Source organism: Sphaeramia orbicularis, chromosome 16 (assembly GCF_902148855.1).
Source record: "Sphaeramia orbicularis chromosome 16, fSphaOr1.1, whole genome shotgun sequence".
Lineage (NCBI taxonomy): Eukaryota > Metazoa > Chordata > Actinopteri > Kurtiformes > Apogonidae > Sphaeramia > Sphaeramia orbicularis.
Genome location: NC_043972.1, coordinates 24,784,174 through 24,811,825, shown reverse-complemented (window position 1 = coordinate 24,811,825; position 27,652 = coordinate 24,784,174). Strand labels below are relative to the sequence as shown.

Below are 27,652 nucleotides of genomic sequence, written 5' to 3'. Positions count from 1 at the left end.
AGTAAGTACGTTTTTAACAAGATTGCTTCTGTTATTAAATGTTTTGTATATTTGTAGATCCACTGTGATCTGTAAGTTATAATGAACATGTGTAAATGATAAACTGAGACATTATAGTGTTAAAATTACACTTATTTTTTTTCAGTTTGTTCATGTTATTCACATCTTTTGAAAGGGTAGTTTGTAGACGTAAACCTTTTCATAATGTAAATTTACTTTTTTCACTCTAAAACATAGAGAAAAGTTTGGAGTTGACATTATTTATATATTATTATGTTATTATTTTACTGGTTCAGCCCACTTCAGATCAAATTTAGCTGAATGTGGCCCCTGAACTAAAATGAGTTTGACACCCCTGTTGTAGACAGTGAAGGAAACAACAAGCTTGACATGTTCACAGCAGGTGGTCATATGTTATGCAGTGTTTAAAATGGGAATACTGAATACTGCAACATTTCACTTTTCTTCGTCAAGAGGTAAATAATGTCCTACAGTATCTACGTTTGGTCAAAAAATCTACAGTTCTCACCAGGAATAGCTGGCTAACCTAGAGTTTCCTTTTCTATGGTTTCACAGAAATGTAACACAGCTTCATAACACAACACTAAGCCAGAGAAGAATGTCTTCTCTACAGCACAGTCGGTTGGGTTTGGTGGTGGTGGTGGTGGTGGTGGTGGTGGGGGGGGGTACATCTAGCAGACTGACTTTCACTATGGCAATCCTTTTAGGGACCAGATATGTGTCTCCTTCTATACACGGAAACCACTTAGAATTCTTTCCAAAACCAAATGTTGTTTTTTTTTACCCACCCTGAATTGTGTTACAAAAAGAATAGGCCAGTGAAATTGACAGTATTATCCAGACTGTCAGGGTTTGACGAGGAATGTCAATACGAAACACAGCACACCCAATTTTGGCAGACTTGACAAAATCTGTGTGTGTGCGTGTGTGTGTGTGTGTGTGTGTGTGTGTGTGTGTGTGTGTGTGTGTGTGTGTGTGTGTGTGTGTGTGTGAAGTGTTAATGACGGTCCTCAGAGGGCCCTCGGAGCATCAGAGCTGTGTTTTTGCTCCCTTGTGAAATACCGTCAGCCTATGGATGCTCAATGTTTGATGTCGACTGAACCACAGCTCTCAATCACACCACGCAAACACATCAACTCTCTGAGACATATCTGCCAGTGTATGTGTCCATTATGTATATGTGTACACTGTGCATATTTGGAAATTATGTGTGTTCTGTCGGAGGTTGTGCATGAGCGCGCGTTGTTGTTGTGCATGCATGCATGAACATACACACAGGATGGTCTCTGTGTGTGGTATCTCCTAATTGGGGATCCGATACAGTTGTCTTGTCTCTTGCATTTCCCTCATTTTTCCCCCTCTTTGCCAGTTAGACTCAAACACACAAACACAGAGGGAGGACTGAGACAGTGCAGTGTTTCAGAAGTCTTCCCCAGATGTAGTTTAACATCTTCAAGCACTATAAAGCAACAAAGTCTTCCAATACTTCCATGATGAAAAGCTAATTTCCTGTGAATTGTGAAGAAATTTTATCTGCCAAATAGGCTCATCATAAAGTTGAGCACAAAGTAGCAGCAAGACATTACGTTCAGGAGTTGGGACAAAAAAAAAAAAAGGGAATAAACTGCTTGGACTACATGGGTAAATTACTGCATGACCGTAAATATAAGGTCACCAGAGGGGAAATAAGAAAAAGGACAAACAGAACGGACTGTACTTTTACTCTTTATCGAAGGCTCCATCTTAATTTTCCTAATATCTGATAATACAGAGTGTGGGGTTACAATGTGAACTTTTGTCATAGAGATTTGTCACACCAAATAGACTTTTTATTTGGGGGGGTTTTCACATAGAGGGTAAACTGAGCGTGGATATGTTTCATTTCAACTGCATCTACAGCTATATTTCTTCTCTCCTCTACTTTAAGAATATTCTTGGGTAAAATACTGTTACGTAAAGATCAATAATTAATCTGTTATTTTCCTTCTGTTTTTTGTTTTGTTTTGTTTTTTCAGTAAAAGTAACTCTAAGACTAATAAAAATGATGATATACAGCTCAGTATTCCGGAGCTTTATTCCACTGGGTTATGATAACCCACTGGCAGGTCCTTGCTTTTTCATCCTCCCTTGTTTAAACAGTTCTTATGTTTATTAAGCTGCAGCTCTCTCCTCTGAGTCCAAATCAAAAGACTAGATATAGGTAGAGATGAGCTGTTTTTGGTTCATGCCATTATAGAAAAGGCAGACATGGAAAATTCAAGACACAAAGCAGACCAGTCGAGTCATGTTAAAAAATTTACGATCAGTCAAAATTGGGGCAATGCATGTTAAACTTTCTACATCTTGAGAGCACTGAATTACATGGTAAATGTCATTTACTTTCAAGCCACTTTAATCACAGTATATTGAAAGGTAATAAGGAATAATTTTTACTAATAACACTGACAAACTATCAAGCACCACAAATTTAAAGGAGTGATATTTTAGTTTTTCCAATGGAATTATGCTTTTTAAAACATTTCCCTGTGGTATTTTCAGTATGGACTACAACCACTGCTGCTGACAAACAATTACATCGTACTTTGAGAAATGTTCGTCGGAAGTCTTGACCTTATGTGTGCAAATGTGGTGACGTAACTAGTTATAGACGCAACAAATTAAGTAGGAATTTAAAATGGGTTGTAGAAATTCACTCGATTTTTGCTGTAATAAATATAAAGATAGCTTTGCAGCACCTTGAGGGTTCAAATTCAAACTTTATGAACTATTAGGGTCCAAATACACAAATAAATAAACCAAAGACTAATAAAAGTGGGTTTAGAGAAATATGACCGCTTTAACACTTGAACTGTGAACATTTCAATACCCCCTAGGACCACCAGGGGGTCATTTTTACTTCGAGCAAAGATGTCATTTCTTATTGAATCCACACTCATGTGGATAAAACTAATATTTTTTTGTATGTTTCAGCTCCTTGTCTATGTGTAAATGACAATTTAGGCAGAACAGAAATTTTTACAAATATAGTCCAAAGATTTTAGTTTCTCAAGATTTTGTGTGGGGTAAAAATGACTCCTTGGCAGTTCTAGGTACAAATATTTACCTCCGCCAAGGAGGTTATGTTTTTGCCAGCGTTGGTTTGTCTGTTTGTCTGTCCGTGTGCAAGATAACTCAAAAAGTTACGGACGGATTTGGATGAAAATTTCAGGAAATGTTGATACTGGCACAAGGAACAAATGATTAAATTTTGGTGGTGATCGGGGGGGGGGGGGGGGGGGGGACTGATCTGCCTTGGCGGAAGTCTGCGCTCTCCAAGTGCTTCTAGTATTTCTTATATTTTCTTCTTATCCTAGAAACCACATTATTAAGTACATGGTTAGCATACCCTTTTCATTACAAGCTTTGGGACATGCTAGGGGGTTACATTTTCCATAATTGTTCTCCATTAAGGAAGGAAGGAAGGAAGGAAAGAAGGATGGATGGATGGATGGATGGATGGATGGATGGATGGATGGATGGATGGATGGATGGATGGATGGATGGATGGATGGATGGATGGATGGATGGATGGATGGATAGATAGATAGATAGATAGATAGATAGATAGATAGATAGATAGATAGATAGATAGATAGATAGATAGATAGATAGATAGATAGATAGATAGATAGATAGATAGATAGATAGATAGATAGATACAGGGTGGGGAAGCAAAATTTACCATGAATATTTAGTTGTTTTTTCTCAGCAGGCACTACGTCAGTTGTTTTGAAACCAAACATATATTGATGTCATAATCATACCTAACACTATTATCCATACCTTTTCAGAAACTTTTGCCCATATGAGTAATCAGGAAAGTAAACGTCAAAGAGTGTGTGATTCGCTGAATGCACTCGTCACACCAAAGGAGATTTCAAAAATAGTTGGAGTGTCCATAAAGACTGTTTATAATGGAAAGAAGAGAATGACTATGAGCAAAACTATTACGAGAAAGTCTGGAAGATACTATTAAAGAAGAATGGGAGAAGTTGTCACCTGAATATTTGAGGAACACTTGTGCAAGTTTCAGGAAGCGTGTGAAGGCAGTTATTGAGAAAGAAGGAGGACACAGAATAAAAACATTTTCTATTATGGAAATGTTCTTGTGGCAAATAAATTCTCATGACTTTCAATAAACTAATTGGTCATACACTGTCTTTCAATCCCTGCCTCAAAATATTGTAAATTTTGCTTCCCCACCCTGTAGATAGATAGATAGATAGATAGATAGATAGATAGATAGATAGATAGATAGATAGATAGATAGATAGATAGATAGATAGATAGATAGATAGATAGATAGATAGATAGATGTGAGACAGTAGAAAAGACAACAAGTGTGACTAAAGCGATGCGAGCTCCAGATAAATTGCCCTTGTGCTCTGCTTTAGATTCTGCTCACGTTCCGCTCTGTCCCCAGACGTTAAAAGTGTGTCCATAGTTTGGGCGACCGGGGGAGTGATTGGAAATGTCAGCTGACAACAGCACTTTTCACTGACACTCTGAGAACTGGCACAGAGACAGAAAGAGGGTGGGAGAAGGGGGGGCACAGGAGGAGGAGGGTGGGCTGGGGGGTGGGGGATGGGGGATGGGGTGGGCAAAGAGAAGGATGGAAGGAGGAAATGAGGAGGATGACAGAATGGGAAGGGAGCGGACGGTGGGCGGGTTGGCAAGAGGGAAAGAAAGCCACGCTTGGTAACGACAAGGATGAGGATGACATTGAGTTGAAAGAGTGTGTGTATGTGTGTGTGTGTGTGTGTGTGTGTGAGCGCAGAGGGACTGTCCTTCCGTTATTCATTGTAACTGTTCCATGCACATGAATGAAATGTTTGTATGTGTGCGCTTGTGTAAATGGGATAGTGTTCCATTTGTGTTTTCTACTTTTTTTTTTTTTTTTTTTTTTTTGCATTGTATCATTTGTGGGAGTTTTATTATGTGTGAGTCGAGTGAGTGACAGGAAACTGCCATTCAGTCCCAAAAAAACTGGAGGGAGTTGGAAAACCACGGCTAAACCCGGTGCCCAGCACATGCACGGCCCCCTCCCCCACTGACCTTTCCTAAATGTTACTGGCCACTTGGCACACTGACTAGGCCTCTAATGAAACTTTTATTGGCCCCCATTTTTCACCCTGTTTCTCCAGAACGCCTCCAGGGCTAAACTGAAATACAACAGGCTTAAACCGCAGCTGACACACAGAAGGGCAAAGTATGTTATGTGTGTGTGTGTGTGTGTGTTTTATCAGCTCCTTCTCTATCCTTAAATCAATTAAATCAATTAGAAATGTCAGTCCGCAATAATTTAAAGCCCCTACCTACGGAATATTAAGCGCGATATATCATTTTCCAATTACACGGCATAATATAATGTAATAGCTGAAGGCAAACAAGAGCCTGCCTAGGAAAGCTGGTTTATCATTTGCATTACATTTTGTGTTGACTCTATTTGTCCACAAGGGGACAACTGGGAATGAAATGTGCAGGAGCAACTTAGAAAAGTGCCAAACTGTGAATGAAGTGAATTAAGTCTAATTCCCTGTTCGCTTCAACTCTTTCTTCACTCCAAGAATAATAATTTAGTCGTGCATCATGAAGAAAAGCACAAGGACTCAACTGTCTTAACTGTCAGGATTAGCTGTCTTTGGCGGAATCGTATTAGACTGATAGTAAAATAAAATAAAATAAAATAAAATACGGCACTAACATCGACAATATCTTCTGTAAAACTGATTTTGTTTACAGTTTCTGATACTTTATCAGGTATTTTTATTTACTATCCTGCAGTATTTTTAATTCATTTAAAAGTTAGTAATGTTTTTTTTTGTTTTGTTTTGTTTTTTTTCTGAAGTCACTAAAAGACAGAAGATCTGCAGTAAGGATAAAAGAACCAACTCACAGCTTTTGTTTAGATTAGTTTGTGTCCCTGTTGTGTTTGGATGGACAGATGGTTATATTTTGTAAGCAATAAAAGCACAGAATGTTCTGAACCTTGTTTACGATGTGATGAAAACATAATCTGCTCAAGAAACAAATATTATAGTTTCTTTTGATCATTTTTATGCATTAGAATATTTTTTTTTATATTTCTTTGTTTAAACCTCCATCTGCAGAAGAATGAAGTGTTTTGTTTTGGTTTTTTATTGTTTTTTTTACTGGAATTCTTCTATTAATCCTTGTTTTGGAGCAATTACACCATCAGAGAACAGGCAGATTGACCTGCCATACTGTCAAATAACATATCCACATTCCCAGAAGGATGTGTGTGTCTCTTGTCATATGTGCGTGTGTGTGTGTGTGTGTGTGTGTGTGTGTGTGTGTGTGACCCAATGTATAAGTGCAGGAACGAGCGGATGGGTTAGGCCCAGCTGGGTTGTGTTTTTTCCTCTGAGGAAGTGCAGAGGAGGAACACAGAGGTCAAGAGCAAACTGTTGATACTCATTATAAGCTGCTGTTGGACTCATGCAAAACTAATTACCACAGACTGAACTGAACGGAGCTGCTCTGAAGGATGATGTTTAACTCCTGTGAAGTGGGACCGCAGGACCACAGAAAGTTTAACAGAGAATAGAATACACAAGGAAAAATGTTGCTTTGAAGGTTGAATTTTGGTCGACAAATAATTTTTGATTTTGCTCTTTAGCCATTTTTCACAATTTTCAAATAGCAAAAACCTTGAATAATGTATTTCATAATAATCATAATGCACTTTTTTTTATTAATATAACATCTATATATATTGCCCAGCTCTAGTTGGAATAGAATAGAATAGAATAGAATAGAATAGAATAGAATAGAATAGAATAGAATAGAATAGAATAGAATAGAAGTTGCTTATGTTTTGCTTTTGTTTTGAGAAACTGCCTGAAGAGAAGGCAAGGGGTATTGCTTTTGATTCGGTTTGTTTGTTTGTTTGTTTGTTTCTTTGTTTTTTAACACTCTAGCAGCAAAACTACTAGTCGAATTCATATCAAATTGGGTTTATAGATCACCAGTGACCCAGAATAGATCTGATTACATTTTGGGAAAAGTATGTCAAATTTCAAATTTTTATGAATTTTTCCAATCTTTTTTTTTCCCATTTACTAATAGTAGGCAAAATTTCACATGTGCGGAGCAGCAAAACTATTGGTTGAATTCATAGCTAATTGGATTTAAAAATTGCCAGTGACCCAGAATAGAAGTGGTTATATTTTGGGAAAAGTAGGTCAAAGTTCACATTTTTTACGATTTTTTCTCTCCACTGTACTTATAATGGGCGAAATTTCTAATGTCTACACAAACATCAATTTTGTTTCAATTTACTTCAGTCTTGTCACATATACAGAAGCAACTGGTACGCTGACATCAGCACATGCATAGACATAATGACATCAGCTGGATCGATGCCAAAATACGCTACAATACATGAGAGGGGCGGGGTTTGTTGTGCCTGGAACCACTTGTTTTCTTTAGTTTTATTTACTTTTAGTGTTAGTTTTACTTTTTTAGGTACTATGAAGTAGGATAAAAAAATCATGACAAAATGATTTATGTTTGGTATGTTTTATAACATCTTAATATAAATCCCATGTGCATTTTTTTTTGGTACATCATGATCCAATAACATTGATAGTAAAAAAGGTGTTTCATGTTGCATTGTTCCCAACAGTCTTTATTTTGTTGTAAATAATCGTTTTTTTCACTTCTAATTAGTCTTACATACCAAATGAGGATGGGGTCAGTATTACTGTAGTCTCATTCAACACAAATATTTAGGCCATGATTCAATAGTTCATTCCTCAATTACCATAAATTTCCCAGAAATGTTTAATAGGATAAAATGATTATGTGATGACATTTATTTTCTATTAAACAATTTGAGCTTAACTTCTTTAAATGTGATATATTTCAGGAACGCCATCAGGGTTTTTTTGTTTGGGTTTTTTTTTTCAGATTTTGCACAAATTTTCACTTCCTCGAGGAGGATCTGATTAGAATTTGTCGGCGATAGGTCACCGAACCCAAAACTTTAACTTTTATTAAGTTCTATCACCATATATAGTAATTTACATAAATACTGCATAGACCAGGATGCAAACTGTACCTAGTTTAAGCTTTGTATCTGTTAAATATTTCTTATTTAATTAAAAACTGATCAAGTGTCAGTGTATTTTTCAGACAGTACTGCCTCATGGGTTAATATCCTAGTCTATCACAACACGAATGCTTGCCAAGTTTGAGTAGTCTCTATATAATAAATGTTCTGCGAGTCCATTTAACCTGCAGGCGTTTGTGTAATGTGTTTTGTTGTGAAGTCATGACATCTAAAAAGGAGTGCAGATTATCTCCTGACATCTTTACTGCAGAAATAACACAGATCCCAAATGATGAGCTCAGACAGACAGAGTTAGAGGACTGGCTGCAGTAACACAGTGATTTTGTGCAGTTGTGTAAAATGTTTAGTTAACCCTTAAAGACCCAAACAGCCATTGGTGACCAAAAGCATCTACTGATCTGAAATGTTTAATAACTTCTGAACCACTAAACCTATCAATATGTTGAAAAAATTCAGGTAAAATGCAGTTTGTCATCTTTTCATGGTCATCAGATATGACCCATTTGGACGTTCAGAGGCTCCGTAGTTACCATGGAAACCCCATCATCTTCTACAACATTGATTCACCAGTAAAACCCATGGAGTTTGATAAATAACAGTGGATGGAAATGCTCGTTTTACGTTCAGTTATTGATAACTTTGCTGAAAAAGTCACTTTTTCTTCAGTTTTCTGTGTTTCTGATATAATAACCCTCAACTTTAATCTGATGCTTTTATGAACATTATTTAAAAAGCATCTGAAAAGGGCTCTAATCTCTGAAAAAATGTAAGGCTATATATCATTTGATTTGTATTTGTATTTTTTTGTTTTACTTTAGATTATTATTTCAGTTATATCGTATTTTTATTCTTTTTTTTATTTATATAAGCCTTTCTTGGCGTCTATCCTCTCCTGCACAATGGTGTTACTTGCATGAAAATGTTTATAATTTTTTTTTTTCTTGCTGTTTGTGATGTGCAAATAAATAAATAAAATAAGAATAAAATCACATCTACATAATCAGTGAATTAAACAGGAAAATACATGATTTTTACTGAAACAATCCACAACACAAAGGGTAATACTATAATAAATGGTTATAAATCACTTCAGAAAGGTTAAATTTAGAGAAAAAAATCATATGGGAACTGTCACAAAAGTAGCACTGGGTCTTTATGGGTTAAGGAGAACTTACATGTACTGTGTATGATTATGTCATAATATTTCACTATCCGTGTTAGTGGCTATATTTTCATTTAATGTATTTCATATGGGACATTTAGGTCAGCCATTTTTTCATTAATCTTTAAGTTCTAAACCTGTGCTGTAATTGCTTCAGTGTTATTAAAAGGCCTATCATTTGTAAACTGTAGGCCTGGAAGTTATTTATGACAGCCTATATATTAATTTGCCTCCAACCTTCAACCTTTATGCTGATGAATAAGCTAAAAAGCTGGTAGAGCACATCCCACATGGTCCAAGGTCTTTCTGCAGTGACCTGGGTTCAAGTCCTGATCCAAGTCCTTCATGACATGTCACCCCACCTCTATCCCCATCCTCTCTTCTAAGCATTATCTCTAATAAAGGCAAAAATATATCTTATGTTTTGTACAGCTGTAATTAGAGCTGGGAGATAAGGCCAAATAATTAAATCTACTTTTTTTTTTTTTTTTTTTTACAATTTTAATCAATTCATTTCTGGATACATGACCCAAACAGACAAAACATGGTTAAAAAATACACTTGCTTTACTAAAAAAATATGCCATATCTGACTGGAGAAAGGCATTTACAATCAGTATACTATGAAAAAGTAATAATGTTGCCTTGAAGGTTGAATTTTGGTTTACAAATCATTTTTGATTTTGCTATTTAGGCATTTTTCATGATTTTCTGAAGCAAAAACCTTGAATAATCGAATTTATTTTATTACAGAATTAATGTAAGGTCTATATATCTTGCACAGCCTTAACAGAAACCACATCAATAGAATAGAATAGAATAGAATAGAACAGAGCAAGAATAGAATAGAATAGAATAGAATAGAATAGAATAGAACAGAAAAGAGCAAAAACAGAATAGAATAGAATAGAATAGAATAGAATAGAATAGAATAGAATAGAATAGAATAGAATAGAATAGAATAGAATAGAGCAGGACAGAGCAAGAATAGAATAGAACAGCATAGAATAGAATAGAATAGAATAGAATAGAATAGAATAGAATAGAATAGAATAGAACAGAACAGCATAGAACAGAACAGCATAGAACAGAACAGAATAGAATAGAATAGAATAGAAAAGCACAGAACAGAACAGAACAGAACAGAATAGAATAGAATAGAATAGAACCAAATAGAACCGAATAGAATAGAATAGAATAGAATAGAATAGAATAGAATAGAATAGAATAGAATAGAACTCACGGCTGGCAGAGTTTGATGAGGTCCTGGTCCGTGGTGGCGGGTGGCAGACCTCTGATGTACAGGTTGGTCTTACTAAGCTGCTCCGCTAACCCTCCTCCTTGACCTCCACCACCTCCTCCACCTCCACCACCTCCTCCTGTGGTACCTGGACTGGGCGGGGCCATGGGTGGTGGGGGAGGAGCATAGGACTGCTGCAGAGAGAGAGAGAGAGATAAAAAAAAAAAAAAAACATGACGTTTATTTGCTTTGTTAATACAACAAAGCTAATTTAAATGTTACTTTTATTTCCCACAAGGCAGCATTTAGTGAACAACTAAATTCTGTTCCTCAGTTCTTCTGTTGAATTCTTCCTATATCAAGTTATATCCCCATAGGTGGAACAAAAAAAGAAGTTAATCAACAGATTAAATAATAGCTCATGATTAAGACCCAAACATTTCCCACAGAAGCTTGTATTAGCTTGTGACATTACAATTAAAGTTCTATTCAGTGAGTATTTTTATCATGACTGCAATGACATGCCTTGATGCAAGTTACACTATTTTAATTTATAGAGAAAGGAAATGTCTTTAAGATTGGGAACTTTTTTGTAGAGGTGACAAAGCTTTCACAGTACAGACAGAAAACAAGAGCAGCGTGTGTTATTATTAGGAAGTGATAATTAGCATTTCACTGCATTACATGATTTAACACACTTAATTACTTTATCCCTGAATGTGCTATAAGTTGACTTTATTGTTCATTTACACTGCTTTAAAAAGTTTCTTACCAAATGTACCAACAAGGGTTTAATCAAGGCCGGGGCCCTTCATCACCCCTAACTTACTGGAATGTTTCCCATCAGCCTCCACTGTCCAATTACACAGCTCAATACTGTCTAAATGACTTAATAAAATGACCGTGTCTGGCAGGGAGGAAGGCCAGAGCAAGAATGAGTTTTTGGAACTGATGGGTTTAGAGTGCACACTCTGTCTGCTGCCCGCTGCCTTTGGCAAACTGTTAGGTTAAGTTTAGAGGAAGTCAACAAGGCTTGTAGCTCATGGCAACAGCGTTCAAAAACACAGACTATCGCCTTGATGTTTGGTGCAAAACATTCATACTGGCTCCACATAGAAGACCAGTCTGTGCACCGGTCACACTCTCACCGGATGGAGCCAGCTCAAGAATTAGCTGCAGTTTGAGATGATCACAGGATGTTCCTTCTGTCGGCTCTCATGACATGGACGTACACAGTGAAAAGGATGCAGAAGAGAGGAACAAAGCCAGGTCAGATCATTCCAGTCTATGGATCCACAAAGAATGGATTATTCTTACAAACTGTGGATGGAATTGCATAGGATTTAGGCCCTATCCAAATGAAGACGGTTTCGGTTGTAGCCATAAAAGTTTTGTATCGAACAAGCCTTTCATCCACATAAAACTGGAGTTTTCAGTCACTGAAACTGTAACTTTTGAAACTGGGTTCCAGAGTGGATACATTTGAAGATGCCAGTTTCATAAACATGATATTTTGTTCATGTTGTTTTTTCTTTTTCATTTAATATATTTTATTTATTTATTTATTTTTTTGCTCACTTTACTCAGTTCTTGTTCTAGTTATTGTTATCATCATAATTATCACCATTGTTATTTTCTTGTGAGGGTCTTTACCACCTTCTTTTTCTTTTTATTCTCCCCCCTTCGCTCTCTCCTCCTCTCTTCCCCCTTTCTTCTCCTTCTCCCTGTTCCTTCCTGTCAGGTCCAGCATCAAAATGTGGTTCAACGAAACCCAATATACAGACAGTGGAATATTAAAGGGAGTCTCATATACTTCATGAAGTTCCCCTTGACAAAGCAAATTCGTTCAGCGTAACAAGGCAGCCAGACCACCATTCTGCTGTTATGATGGTGGACAAGACAAGTTAAAAAAAAAAAAAGAAAGAAAACACTGGTTTCATGTCTTCATCTGTATGACCAAACCACAACTTTTCTAAAATGATGATGTCATAGCCCCACCTCTCTAACCACTTTACAACAACAACAATGGTGGACTACAGAGTAGTGCTCATGCTACAACAGCTTTTTGGAAATACTGAATCCAAATCTTCAGCTACTCTTTCATTACAATGAACAACAAACAACCATAGCAAACAATATTCACTGCATGTTCTTAGGTCTACCACAGACAGTCCTTCTTCTTCTTCTTCTTCTTCTTCTTCTTCTTCTTCTTCTTCTTCTTCTTCTTCTTCTTCTTCTTCTTCTTCTTCTTCTTCTTCTTCTTCTTCTTCTTCTTCTTCTTCTTCTTCTTCTTCTGTAGTCTATGGTTTGTATACAGCGTGCTCGCTGTATGCACATGCTCTCTGTCTTCTTCTCTGGTTTTTGCTAGAGCATTACAACACCACATACATGCCTGGCATTTGTACTACACCATGTTCAGTGGTTTTGTGTGGACGCAGATACTTCCTGAAACGACTCCGTGTTTATGGAGTACTTTTTTGAAAACGACAAAGAAAAGATTGTATAGGAAAAGATGTGGTTTCATGTGGACATGGCCTTCATCTGCACCTATTCACATTGGGTTGCACTAAGGACTTAAAACAACACACACATATACCCCCCCCCCCCACCTCCAAACCCTGTCTGCCCTCGAACTCTGTTTTCTATTTTTCACCCTGTCCCCCAAATCCTATCAAATCCATTGAAAAAGTTCCAGCATGTGTCCATGTCTAATGTGTGAAAACTGTATGATGTCTTATGTATGTGCTTGCATTATCCTCTCTGTTCCTAACTGCAAATTTCAAAAGAAAAGGGTTCTGTGGGTGCACGACCGGAGATGCAGCGGCTTGATGTCCCTAATCATCGATCATAATCTCGTTTGATGTACTACTGTGCTGTCAAATGACAGTAAAGGCAATTCTGATTCTTCTGATTCTGATTGTAATGATCTAGTAGCAGGAAAACACCCACAAAGTTTTGCACCCAAGTGCAGTTTGTCCTTTTTTTTGCATCAGCTTCTCCACATTACAGCCACAGGTTGGTCCATAATGAAAACTGCAAAAACCCCCAGATGTGTATCTTTAATGAACAGAGACATGCACAAACTGATGTTCATTCGTCAACAGTACCTGACATCTATGACACAATCTACTGAAATGTGCATCAAAATAGTCTCCAGTTTATGGCAAGGTTGAAACTTTGAGTATCCTTATTGTGAAAAAAAATATTGTGGAATAAATGTATACCTTTCATGCAGTGTCTTGTGTTGAATTTATTGGAAGAATTTATGTAGTTTCAGAATATAACATGAAAAAATGTGTATCACTTGTCCTTGTGTGACTTTTTGCATGATGTTTGCTGAAAACTGGGCAGAAATTACCCTTTTTCAGTGACAAATAATTTGAAAACCCATATTAATCCTGTTGCTGTTTGCAAATTTTCATTGAACTTGCTTCCTTTTAACCTTAGAAGAAGAGCTTATGGTCTGGCCTTTTGAATGAGGATCAGTTCAGTGAATTCAGTTCAAAGTCAATGACGACATATCAGCCAGTTCCTCAGAAGACGTCCTGGGACAATTTGGTTTGGATTTTTTGGCTTCTAGGTAAGAATTGGACTTATAATTCTGTATGTAGAGTTGATATTATCACAAATCTGTTTGTATTATACACCATTCTCTTTCTTTTTCTGTTGTAAATAAAGGATTACCCAACAATTAAGTATATTCTAGTTAGATCAGTAAAATCATTACTTTTACTAACCCTACCCCCATCAGTTTTTAGTTTGTGAAAAAAAATACATACCATTGTAAACAAAAAAACAAAAAAAACCAAAACTTGCATTCACTCAATTTTCAATATCTAGCCTCCAAAATGTAATCAGTAATGCCCACCTACATGGGCTACAATCAGTTTATATTATTTAGGCCCATTTAGTTTCCTAAAGTGAGATCAAGTTTTTTTTACAACCAAATTTTCATATTCGTTTTTGAAACTGCCCACCAATTTGTTAGATTTGGACTTGCTCTGTCAATGATGAAACCAATTTAAGCAACAAGCATCACTTTAGAAAGGCTTCTATATATCCATTTATAGTTAAACTAATAAAATAACTCTTACACGTTATGGAGTAATGCCTAATTGATATATATATATATATTTTTTAAATTTTAGACTGACTGAATAGGGCTAAGATGCCAAGACCAAAGCCATCCAGGGGTGGAGGAAGGAAGGGCTCCTGGGGAGGATTCAAAGCTCACAGATGAAAAGAAGAAATCATGTTATATTTGATTTTTGACAGAAATTAAATGGTTAAATCAAGTCGTGCATAGGCCAAATTTCATGTTTTTTTGTTTCAGCCTTGTGTCAATAAAGGCTCAATGATTTGAAAACCACAAAACATTTTGCATAAATAATTTCAGATTCAGATTCCCGAGAAAATTTCACCCTAAACTGATATATTTTCAGTCCATAACCAAGAACTTGAATTTTTGCCCTTAATGTCACTAAAATGCAACTCAAACCTTGAACGTTGTCTTATGTGATTCAGGCAGGTCTGGAACATGTTTGATTAATGTTTTACGATATGCTCATAATGCTATTTGTCACTGAATATAGCTGCAGAAACATGAATACTGATGCTGTGTTCGGAGTCACAGCTGGAAGTGTCTCAGCGTGTCTTAACCCTGTGCACATTTACACATGGCATAGCAGCTGTAACTTCATTAACAGCAGATCAGTGTGTTCCGCAACTGTTACACTCTGATATTGCTGGATAATAAGGATATATGAATATGTAATAAAGCAGTCTGAACGCCAGCGCTTTTTATATTTAAGTACCGAAACTCTGAGATAACAAGCATTCTGACCTAATCCCTCCGATATCTGACAGACGATTTCACGCCTGACATCATTAAACTCAAATTCAATATCATGCAAGCCTCATACATATGGGAGATACAGAGATATACGAAGAGAGACAGAGGATTAGAGGTGAGTTTGCGCAGTTAACACCAGATTTGTGCAGACAGTAATTGCCCTAGCCAGACTGCATGGTGCAATTTGCGCGGGTGTTTTGTGAATTTTATAGTTTTTGCATGGAAAGGGGCTGATTTTACACCCAATGTATGAATATGCCTTAATTTACATGCATGTAAAGGACAAAGGCGTAACACTGGTGCTACCTGCTTGCGGTGAAATCCCCCCTTTGCAGGTGATGTGAATTACAGATAATATTTTTGACTCATTTGCACCTGGTTTGTACTTGCAAAAACCGTACAGTCCTTTTGTGCATCTGGCTCCGTTGGTCAGATTTACTAAGCAGCGTAAATTGGTGTGAAGTCACAGTCCAGGCAAAGCACAGATGGGAGTGGTCATGTCTGCAAATCACTGCAGCATCGGCATACCTGATGAGAGCGCAGGGATTACCAACACAACCTGTGTCTTGTAATGTAAAATGACAAACATTTCAGATTATAAGCGTGAATGTTTGTTCATGGTACAGTAATGCAGACCGAGCAGAGGCAGTAGGAAAAGCGCATATATGTAGACATTTCACTGTTGAATTGTACAGGGTGAGTCAGAAAAAACGCTCTTTCCATTTAAAGAAATTGTACTGCTAAAACGGAAACACTGATTTTTCTTTTGACCATACAGTCATATTGATGTAGTTATTGAGCATGTCTGGTGATGTAGTCATAGATTTATTGCATTGCATAAGAGAGAGAAGGTCCATTGTTTATTGGGCACTGAAATACCTGCCAACACAATGTATGCCACAGTGAACAAACTTGAAATTGACAACAATTACAGGAGTCGGGGCTTTGCTTTCACACTCAGGACATAGGCCTACATGACAGTGCCCAGGGAGTTTTCATCATGGCAAGACCACAGTTTACGGATGTGCAGAGAGCTTTCATGGTGACAAAATTCTGCGAAACTGGTAGCGTCCAAGAAACCATCCGGCAGTTTCAAGACCGCTTCCCTGATGTCCGTGCCCCAGCTGCCTCATCAGTGAGGAGAAATGTGATCAAGTATCGCCTAACTGGTACCAGCAGAAACCTTAATAAAGAAAGGTCAGGGACGACGAACACGAATGGCGAGAAGAGCTGTGTTAGAGATGCGACAACGAGCACAGATTTGCATCAATCTAAATGGTAGCCAGGTTGAAGGTCGTGCCGGACGACTTCGTTGAGACAAAACATTTTGATGGCGAGTAAACATGCTGTAATGGTTGACAATTTCACTTTCATTCACGGTGGCATAAACAGATATTTCGGTGCACAATAAACAATGGACATTCCCTCTGTTATGCTATGCCATAAATCAATGATTCAATCGCCAGACATGCTCAATAACCACATCAATATGACTGTATAATCAAAAGAAAAATAAGCATTTCCATTTCAGTGGTACAATTTCTTTAAATGAAAAGAGCGTTTTTTCTGACTCACCCTGTATAACCTACAGTGGTGTTTATGGTGAGAACTTGTGCTTTTTTTGTCACTAATGGGGAGGAAACATTGTGTCCTGTCTGTATTGGTTTCATTAAGGTTCTGAGGAAGAGGAAGAACACAGGTGAAAATCTGGACTGTTCTGCAGTTGATATGTTCTGAGACATCTTCCTCTGGCATCCCATATAAATCAACATGAGTGGAGAAAATACTTTCCCTTCTACCACCTGCTCTCTGTTCTTATCAGTGCCTTCTTCATGTGCAACTGTTACAGCCATGCCAAGCACAAGAAATGGTACGATTTGTAGTCAATTAAGAACCACAAACCTATGTAAGTTACATTGTACCTAGCATTTAAACCAGTGGTTCCCAACCTTTTTTGGCTCCTGACCCCATTTTAACATCACAAATTTCAGGTGACCCCAGACATTCAAAACACAGACTTTTTTTTTGCTAAAATTAATTTGTTTTTGATCATGTAATAGTTTGCTATACTATGTTGCAAATAAACATTAATTTTAGACGATATTTAGTCTATATAATTTATATTATTATGGACGGAGGCAGAAAAGCCAGGTGGAGATTACTGCACAAAGTGAGAATTGTATTTCCCCTGGTCAGGATATGTACAGTCAGTCCAGCTGTGATTTACAAGGCTGACAATTAATACTGAACAAACAAGAACTCAAACGGAATTATGAAAGAGGTGCAGCATCTGAAACTGACCACAATGAACATTTGAAAAATAAACAGTACCACAGTGCTTCAGTTTCAGCTTCACAGTTTGTCATGTCTTTTATGGATTGGGATTGTCTCTGTCAACTCACCATATATTTTTATTAGTAATTTATTATTATCATTATTATTTATTATTATTATTATTATTATTATTATTATTATTATCAATTACTAGAAATTTCCGGTGACCCCATTTGAATTCCAGGTGACCCCAGATGGGGACCCAACCCCAAGGCTGAAAAACCCTGATTTAAACCCTCTCCTCTCCAAATGAAGTGCTGTGAAGGGGAAACTCCTACTAATGCATACACAATTAGGCTGGGTGCAAAAATAACTGTGTCCACACCATTTGGCACTAACTTTGCCATGCGCCTCTTCACTACATATCAGTATTTTTTTTTTTTTTTAAACACCAATAGAGGGTTTGTGCTGTTGCAAAGCGTTAGGAAATCTGGTCCTAAGTTTGGAAGCGTAAAGAATTCAAAGGTGTGTATACACATGCACACAAGCACACGCATGCCTATGTGTGTGTGAGCCGCTGTTTGTGATAATGACAGGTTGTCACCACACAGCAATGTGCAGCCTGAGCCAACTCTGATATTAATCCATTACCTGTACTTCCCTCAACTGACACACAATTTCTGACACACACACATGTGCTGGCAGCTCAGAGAGACAGCACTAACAGGATTCAGTCCATGTACAGCAGACATTCAGCAGTAAAAGGAGATGGTGCCTGTGGAGAAGTGTCATTTACAGGCCAGCGCCTTATACTAACAGCCAGAGAATGAGCCTATACACTTCAACAAAAACATGACAAAGTACAGAAATGAAAACAGGCTGCACTGGGTGATACTTCATTTTAATGGCTGTGACAAATACTACTCTTTATTGCCAGTGTCTTCTAAAAGTTAACATGCGCAGTTTGGCATTTTCTTCAGAATGCCCCTCAGTACTGTATTCAGTGAGAAAAGTCTGCAGGTTCAGGTTTGTTTACCGGCAAACTGAGGAAGATAGCATGGATGCATGTTTGACAGGAGGTGTCGGATACAAATAAAGCAATATAATATGCTTTAGATAAGATATACTGCAAACTGCATGCTTGTAAACACAATGCCAACACACACAATGCACACATATGAATGTAGGCAGAATGGCAGCGTTAAGAGCCAACCTTATCTCATATGAAAATTACATTTTATTCGACTATGAGCCGCAGCAGAAAAGAGCCTTTCTTCCTTCAGACACATGCTACGATGTTCAGATATGTTCAAAATGTCTCACCTGCTTACACAACCTGATCAAAGGCCTTGCATAGGGAACCTCTTAAAGCCAATTTGTGCAACTGTCAGGGTCGAGCTGATAGTGAGCTGTCAGAGACTGTGATAGGGAAACTCTCCGAAACATTAAAATCTCTCTGGTAACTACACTTCTTCTCCTCTTTTCTCCCTCTTTTACACTCATTGTCAAATCCTCCATTGCCCAATCTATTAGTCTTTTCACCTCTTTCCTTGCACTTCGCTCGCACTCGTTCTCCCTCCTCCCTCTTCCTGCCTCCTCTTCTTCTCCCTGTTTCTCTCTTTTAAGGATTTACTCTGCAGTCTGAGTGTGTGGACTGAAGGTTGCCTCTCAGCTGGTATTGTTGACACACTTAGTACAGTGGAGCAGCTCTCGCAGTGGGGAAAAGGCTCAGAGGCAGAGACACAAACTGTCACACAAAGCAAACACAGTCACTGCTTTTTAGTAGATTTCATGCAAGGCTGAGTCTGCGAGCTGCAACATGCTGCACAGTGTCATATATGTGCTGGGACTACCTGATGAGCACATTAGACACGGTATTACACTAAATAGAAAGCCGAGCACAGAAGAAAAGAATTATATTTTTGTCGGGAGACCTTGTGAATATAGTAGGAATGAAAAATAAATTTGATCAAGTTCTTGCAATCCAGTTGTATCACCTTTTTTTTCACGGGCAGTATGACATCTATTACTGGCTTCACGACATATATTAGGTATAATCAATGACAAAGTTTCACATGTTGGCTCCGTTTTTATGCACACAGACCTCTGCCAAGATCTCTATGTAAATATTTGCTTTTCTGGATGATGATCTATCTCTGCAGTTTACACTTTGCAGAAAAAGATCAAGTTAAATGAGAGATGAACATATCAGAATCAGAAGCTCGACAAGTTGTAAGAGACTACATGCAGCTCAGTATTTTTAATTAGCCTCACTATTTCAGCTTCCTTATCCTCAGCTTCTGTTCTGAGGGTAAGGAGACTCCGCCAGCTCATATCTCTGCTCACACTGCCGTGAAAGTAAAGTCTGCAATGCATGTGTTTATCTACAGTGAGTTACAACCAACAAATATTAAATCTAACCTTCTTCGATACACTGTTTTCGTGCTCTCGTTTTGTTTTACTTCTTCGCACCATCCATTATTCAGGCGTTTCCCTGAACTCTACCCGCTGCTCTAAATGAAGGTTACATTAGTGCGCATGCACACAGAGGCCAACGAAACATATGCACACACTTCCAAGTGCAAACTATAGATAGCCCTCTTTTCCCTAAAGAGTTCTCTACTTACCAAACAATGAGTAGATCCTGGAAGGCACTGAAAAATAGCTTTCAACTGACCCTGGACACATTCACACACACACACACACACATCTGAGTTCCTCACAGAGTTACGTCGAAGCCGAATCGTTATTTCATATTCAGCAAATAATAAAACAAAAGGACTGAAAAAAATTTCAAGACAGATGGCAGAAGTTTTCTTTGTCTGTGATGATACAGATGGAGGTTTCAATTTACACAAGAATGTCCACCTAAACTCTCAACAGTATTCACAACTTTTCTGGAAGCTGGAAACGCCAGAAAAACTAAATCAGATACATCATCTAGAAGCCCTGAATATGTCTGCTTTCTTTGGATCTACATACCATCGGGAAGCAGCAGTTTTGTGACAGGAATGTCATAAAATCTCCACCAAAAACCAGACTGACAGATGAACACTTAAAGGATTCCATAACAGCAAACCTAAATAGATACACTTCCACATGCTGCGCTTTTGCTGACTCCATGCAGCGCCAGTAATCTATGTGTAGGAAAAAAAAAAAAAAAAAAAAAAAACAGAATATATCAGAGGCATCTGAACTATATAAAAAGAAGAAAGTGTGGGTGCAAGTGATGTGTGATGTAGTGAGGTGCAGAAAGTCAACACATCTATTAAAATATAAGTAGGAATGCTAATAACGTTCGTTTTCAATAGTCCCTTTTACACAGCACTTCTGTTACAGGAACATTTCGCCTTTATTCCGGAACGACGTCTGTGTAAACGTAATGGTGGGATCATTTGGTCCCACTTTTATTGCGGCTTTGTAACACCTCTGAAGGTAGTAACAGAGCCGTGATAAAGGCGAAACCAACACTATGTAAAAGGAACACTTCTCATTCCGTAACCAAGGTCGTAAGTTTATACCTCTTCCTACTGTTTTTCGAGCATGCAAAATTCAGACTTGTATGTACTTGAAGATAGATTCTGTTCATTTAAATGTTACTTTGTTTTTGTCTTAATTTGCTTAGTTTTGTTTTATTTTGTTTCTTTGCATGTTCTAAATAAATAAATAAAGGTGAAAAGTTTTGATGACGTATTGCCTGCGCGACCCCCGCTCCGGGTGGATTTAAAAATGAATGCAGGCCGTGTACAGTAAACAAACATATCAACACGACCAGAAAGATGTCGAACTGGGGAGACGCCGAGATCCACGACCTGTTGTCACTTTGGGCAGAGGACTCTATCTGTGACGCACCACCCTCAGCAGTGTTAGTATTTCCTGTTAGTTGGTTTCTTTCATTTCCTGTTTTATTTTGGTGAGGGGTTTGGTTCGTTTGTGTCTGTCTTGTCTGTGTCCTTCCTGATTTCCCTGATTGTCTTCACCAGGGGCTCATTACCTCTCTACCCTTTATATATCCTCCTCTCCTCGTGTCTGTTGTCAGTGCGTCGTTCATGCCATGCCATGTCCAAATCTCCCTTGACCTTCTCCTGTTCCTCTGTGCTGCTTGTTACACTTTGTAAGTCTATTGATTCCACATTTGTGAAGATCTTCTTGTTCTATCTGTTGATACCTCAGCTGAGAAGATTTTTGAGTTAAATTTTTGATACCACATTTGTGAGGACTTTTTTGTTAATTTTTTGATACCACGTTTGTGAAGACTTTTGTGTTAACTTTCTAAATCCACATTTGTGAAGATCTTTTTGTTAGAATTTTCGATACCTTGATTGAGAAGATTTTTTGTGTTAATTTTTGATTCAGCTGTTGTGAAGATATTTTTAGTTGTTTCAGTATTGTGAGTAAATAAATACTCAAACTAAGTTGCTCTGTGTCAGTCTCGTGCATTTGGGTCCAAGCCTTGTGTATTCGTAACACTAGCCATACTAACATTTGTGGAACGTTGACAGATGGGCCGACTTTGGAGAGGTTAGCAACACCGTTATGCTCTTGGGTATTTCCGACACGCAAATTATGTCACACTATACGCTGCACTGCGTCACCTCCCCTTTGATTCTGGAACTCAGGTCCGCTGTGTAAAAGTCCGGCCTGTCTCACCTCTGTTACTCCTTTGGTTTGGCTGTGGAAATCTGTCAATAGTAGAGGTGTAAGAAAATATCGGTTCTGCAAAATATTGCGATATTTCATTTCACAATACTGTATCGATATTAAAAAGTATTGTATTGATATTTTTAGGTATTTATTCAAATGCAGATATTGTGGAGGTTCATTTTTGTATTTTGTTATTCTGTTTATATTTTATTTATTTATTAAATAATGTTTGTTCCTTTGTTGGGATTGCACAAAACTAATGTAATGATGTTAGTTATGAACTAATAGAATATGAACATTTGAGCAGGATCTAAAACTGTAATGTCTGTAAAACATAATTTAACCCTTTCATGCATGAATTATAAGGACCTTAGTTGAGTTTTTTTCCTGAGTGTTTCTATTCCTCTTTAGGCATGAAAAAACAACGCGATTGAAATTTTTTATGAACCTGTTTTTCATGGAGTTACAAAAATGTCCACTCAGCTGGACACCAATTTTTGAAGCAAAAAAACATGTTTTTAAAGTCCATTATCAGAAAGTGATAAACTGCATGAAAACTATGAAATAAAAACATTTCTCATGCAGCTAATCTGATGTTTTCTCACATTTTAACATACTCCAATACTAGTTATTACTAACTTCATGCAGACAATATGCAAAAAAAAAGCCTTTTTGATTAAGAAAACTGTTGATTACAGTCTAATAACAATTAGCAATTGATTTAACACATGTTACTGCAGATCAGGTTTATCAACCTGATCTGCAAAGTTACAGTAGTGGTACGAATTACAATGTATTATTGGATGATGCATAAGCGTCCACTGTGTTGGCTGATATGGAACTAAAACAACAAAACCCATGAATATATAAGAGAAGAGCTGGAGAAGAACTGTCCACTGGAGTGACCCCTGTGCATGAAAGGGTTAAGTTTAACACAGGAAAATTTTGTGATCTAGCATTAGATCCTGTTGCGATCAAATAAAAATGTGTTTAGTATTTGTGCATAGTTCTGGTATAATTCCATTCTTCAAGGACATAATCATTTGGAAACACAAACAAACAAATCATTGCCTTTTTAACAGTATCATGATATATCGTGATATATCATATCATGATCCTAGTATTGTGATTTGTACCATTTCACCAGATTCTTGCCAATACACACCCCTAGTCAATAGTGGAAAAAAGTTGGGGTCACCATCTTGCCTTTTTTCCAGGATCTCTGTGTAAAAGTGGCTAATGATAGTAATATGACAAATAAAAATGTCACATAGAAATTAAAAATGGGCATAAAGATAAAAAAAAACAAAACTATATGCTGTCAGTGTAAAATTAAATTGGATTTCAGGTTTGGATATTGACATTTTAAAAGTGTAAGACTTGCTGGACTGAGAAATCAAACTATGTGAATAAATGTGAGCATTATAACACATAAAGAACTCTCAACCACATGCATTTTGTCAAATGAGCTCTCAGAGGAAAAAAGGTTGGAGACCCCTGATGTAACACATTGTTTCTCAATTCTGTAGGCGTCAATGTGCAGACATTAACACGCATTCTTCACAAAGATCAAACACTGGATGCGGTCCATTATAGATTGAAGAGAGGAAACATTAAGTGACGGTATGGAAGTGCAGACAGAGGCGGGAGAGGAAAGAAGTGGCAGAATGTCCCAAAGAGGGGTGAACTTAAAGAGAAAGGCAGGATGAGAGAGACGTGAGAGAAGGGATGAAAGAAAAATGAATCCAAACAAATTAATGAAAAGACAGAATTTAGGGACGTAGGATGGGACATGGGAGAAAGGAAAAGGAGGGGGGGGCATGGGAGAGATGGTTGTTCCGGCCTCTTCTGATGTTTCCTGAAACACAGAGGAAAGAATGCAGTCTATTTTTGGGTCCAGCGCTGAGATTCTCTCTTACTCCAAACACAGCAGCGGAAGGGTTTAAGGAAGAGCTTATGAATACATCGGAATGGAAACATGGCTCCTAATATAACATCCCTGTTTAGAGATTACACAACAGGCTAAATTAAGCTTACACGTCTGTCAGAATCTTTGAAAAGACAACAAATCATGTTTTCAGGAATTTACAGGAAACAAACTGGTTGGCAAATTGGCATGTGTTTACGCTGTGTGTGATTGTGAAATGTTCCGGTTGTTGTGATCAGCACTGAGGGAAAAGTTTTCTTCAATCTGTTAAATGTAAGAAGGACTACACTAGAGTGTTGAAAGTTCAGTTAATGCTGTATAAATAGACTTCTCAGAGACAAGACTAATGATATCCAATATAGGATTTCTAATGTCAAGTTGAGGAATGTGTAGACCAGAGGTATAGCTAGTGATTTGTCTGGAGGCTACATGATATGTGTGAGAAAGTCACACCTGGGGAATATTAAATGAAATCAGCTCAAAGTCCGGTTCAACAAGCAGCTCAGATTTCCACGAAAAAGATTTGTACTTCCTTGAGTTTTGCTCCCTGCTAAAATCATTTCAGGGAATTATGATACAGTGCTGTACACCAGTTATTCCTTCTTTTGTGATCACTCTTGTTTATCTTTGTTTTCATCTGTGTGTCTGTCCATCTGTCTGTCTGCCAGCCGGATTACCAAAAACCTGCTGTGCCAGTTTTCCACTTAAACTTGGTGGAAAAGTGGAATATGTGCCAAAGACGAACCCCTTATGTTAAAGGGAAAAGCAGCATTACAGAGGCTGACGACTGTTTTCCAATAGAACTAATTAAACTAACCATCAAGTGGGTTAGAATCAGAACTAACTCAGTTACAATAACCAGTGACACCAACTGACAAACAAGAGGGAAGTACAGGTGGTAGTTTGTGGTTTGATAAGGTTGTAGAACAACAAGAAGAGTGAACAACCGGTCTACACCCTTATAATTACAACACATCTGCATTTTACTATTATCATAATGTTAACCAGCTATGTGTATTTAAAGGTGCTGGAGACTTTCGTGACCAATTTTTCATTAAATCTGTAAAACCTCAGTCATATCCTCAGTATCATGAATCTGTAAGTCTTTCTGTGATTACTCACCTGAATCTCTTGCGTTACGGTGAACAATTTCTTAGTGCCATCCACCATAAACAAACCATGTGTTTACATTCAGAGCAGGGAGGTCACTCGGGTATCTATGGAATTTTGTCGCGACGGGCATTGTGGGAAACGCCAGTTCGCACCGCTGTCTAAAGACATGACCTCCCTTCCTTCTATGCATATTCCTCCAACCGTTTCCGCATTTCAGCCGTTTCCGCATCGCGTTCCATCCATATAATATCATATGCTCCCCTGCCGCTGCCGCTGTCGTTGTCAGGTGGCGGCGCAAGCCTTCACTTCCCACAATGCATGTCGCAACTAAATTTTAAAGATGCCCGAGTTATCTCCCGACTCTGTTTGTAAACACACGTTTTGTTTATGGTGGATGGCACTAAGAAATTGTTCACTGTGATGCAAGAGATTCAGGTGAGTAATCACAGAAAGACTTACAGATCCGTGATACTGAGGATATGACTGAGGTTTTACAGATTTGATGAAAAATTGGTCACAAAAGTCTCCCGCACTTTTAAATTTGATTATTGTATTTAAACTTTTTTCGATTCTTTTTTTTAAAAATTCATGATCAATAAATGAATTGGGCTGAATCGATGCTGGTAATAGCCTGAAATAAAAACTGGACATTTATTCATTACTCCACCCCCAACAGGAAGGCAAGGGGTATTGTTTTTGGTTTGTTTCTTTGTTTGTTTGTTTGTTTGTTTACACTCTAGCAGCAAAACTATTTGCTGAATTCATACCTAATTGGGCTTATAGATTGCCAGTGACCCAGAATAGATGTGGTTATATTTTGGGAAAAGTTCAAAGTTCAAAATTTTTATGAATTTTTCAATTCTTTTTTCTTCTCCCATGTACTTACAACAGGCGAAATTTAAAATCTCTATAAAAACATCAATTTTCTTTCAATTTATTTCAAACTTGGCACATATATAGAGGCAACTGATATGCTGACATCACCAAATGCACAGACATGATGACATCAGCTGGACTGATGCCAAAATAAGTTATATTACATGCAAGGGGCGGGGTTTGTTGTGCCTGGCACCACTTTTCATGATAAAACTAATAGAAATGCACAGGGAAGTCCATCATATTAGATTTTGTGCCATACATGTAAGGTGTTCCAAGGTTAATAATACAATATATCCAAATGAAGCCTGTTATAAGTAGAATTAACCCATAAAGACCCAAACATCCATCACAGACCAAAAGCGTCTACTGATCTAAAATGTTTAATACCTGTTCATCCACTAATCCTATCAATACATGTAAATAATTGGTGTAAAATACAGTTTGTCATCTTTTCATCTTTATCGGATATGACCCATTTGGACGTTCAGAGGCTCCACAATGAACGTGGAAACACCGTCATCTTCTACAACATTGATTCATCAGTAAAACCCATGGAGTTTGACAAATGATAATGGATGGAAATGCTTGGTTTATCTTCAGTTACTGATATATTTTGCTGAAAAAGCCACATTTTCAGCAGTTTTCTCTGTTTTTGATATAATAATCCTCAACTTTAATCTGAGGTTTTATGAACATTTACATGATCACTAAATTAAATACAGGAAAATACCTGATTTATACAGATAAAATGTTAATAAAGGAGATAATATTAGAATAAATGGTAATAAATCAATTAAGAAAGGTTAGATATAGAGAAATTTTCATTTGGGAACCGACACAAAAGTAGCACTGGGCCTTTATGGGTTAATAAGTAATTTAATTTTTTTAGGACCTACACACTCAAAAGTAAAGGGTCATCGTGCCTCCAAGCTTCATCAGTCTACTATTTAAGTCACTGAAAGGTCAAACCATGTGAAGACAGACACATATATTAAAAAGGCAGAGCAGAGAAGTTGGTGTTGATGCAGTAAATTCTCACAAAAGAATAGTATTGGAAAAGAAAAGGAACTTACATGTATTTTTAAGCACACTGTAAAATCAGCATAAAAAATAAGACATACTGCTGGTAAAATTGTTCATGGTCGTGCTTCATCAAAACATTTCCCACGTCTCGTGTCAGTGCTGATCTGAAGCCAACAGAACCGCTTTCGCTAACCTTGATCTTTCATTTTGCTTCCTTATTCTTTTTCTGTTTCATCTATCCACCATTACATTCAAAGTTGCCTTTCATTTTCTCTAGTCCAGGGGTGTCAAACTCATTTTAGTTCAGGGGCCACATACAGCCGAATATGTGGGCTGGACCAGTACAATAATAACAGTGGAAAAAAAAGTAAAATTACATTAAAT

The 27,652-nt window shown here is 37.5% G+C and overlaps 1 protein-coding gene across 5 annotated transcripts in view; it reads right to left on the bottom strand.

Annotated features, from left to right (window-relative positions):
* The window catches only part of LOC115435711 (RNA-binding motif, single-stranded-interacting protein 3), a 238,765-nt gene that overhangs the window by 142,517 nt on the left and 68,596 nt on the right, over positions 1-27,652 (bottom strand). For 3 of the 5 annotated variants that reach the window (XM_030158307.1, XM_030158310.1, XM_030158311.1), the window contains exon 2: positions 10,560-10,747. In XM_030158307.1, coding sequence (XP_030014167.1) covers positions 10,560-10,747 — 188 coding nt within the window. Of the gene's footprint in view, positions 1-10,559; positions 10,751-27,652 lie in introns of all 5 variants that reach the window. The other 2 variants (XM_030158306.1, XM_030158309.1) reach the window with 1 other exon arrangement.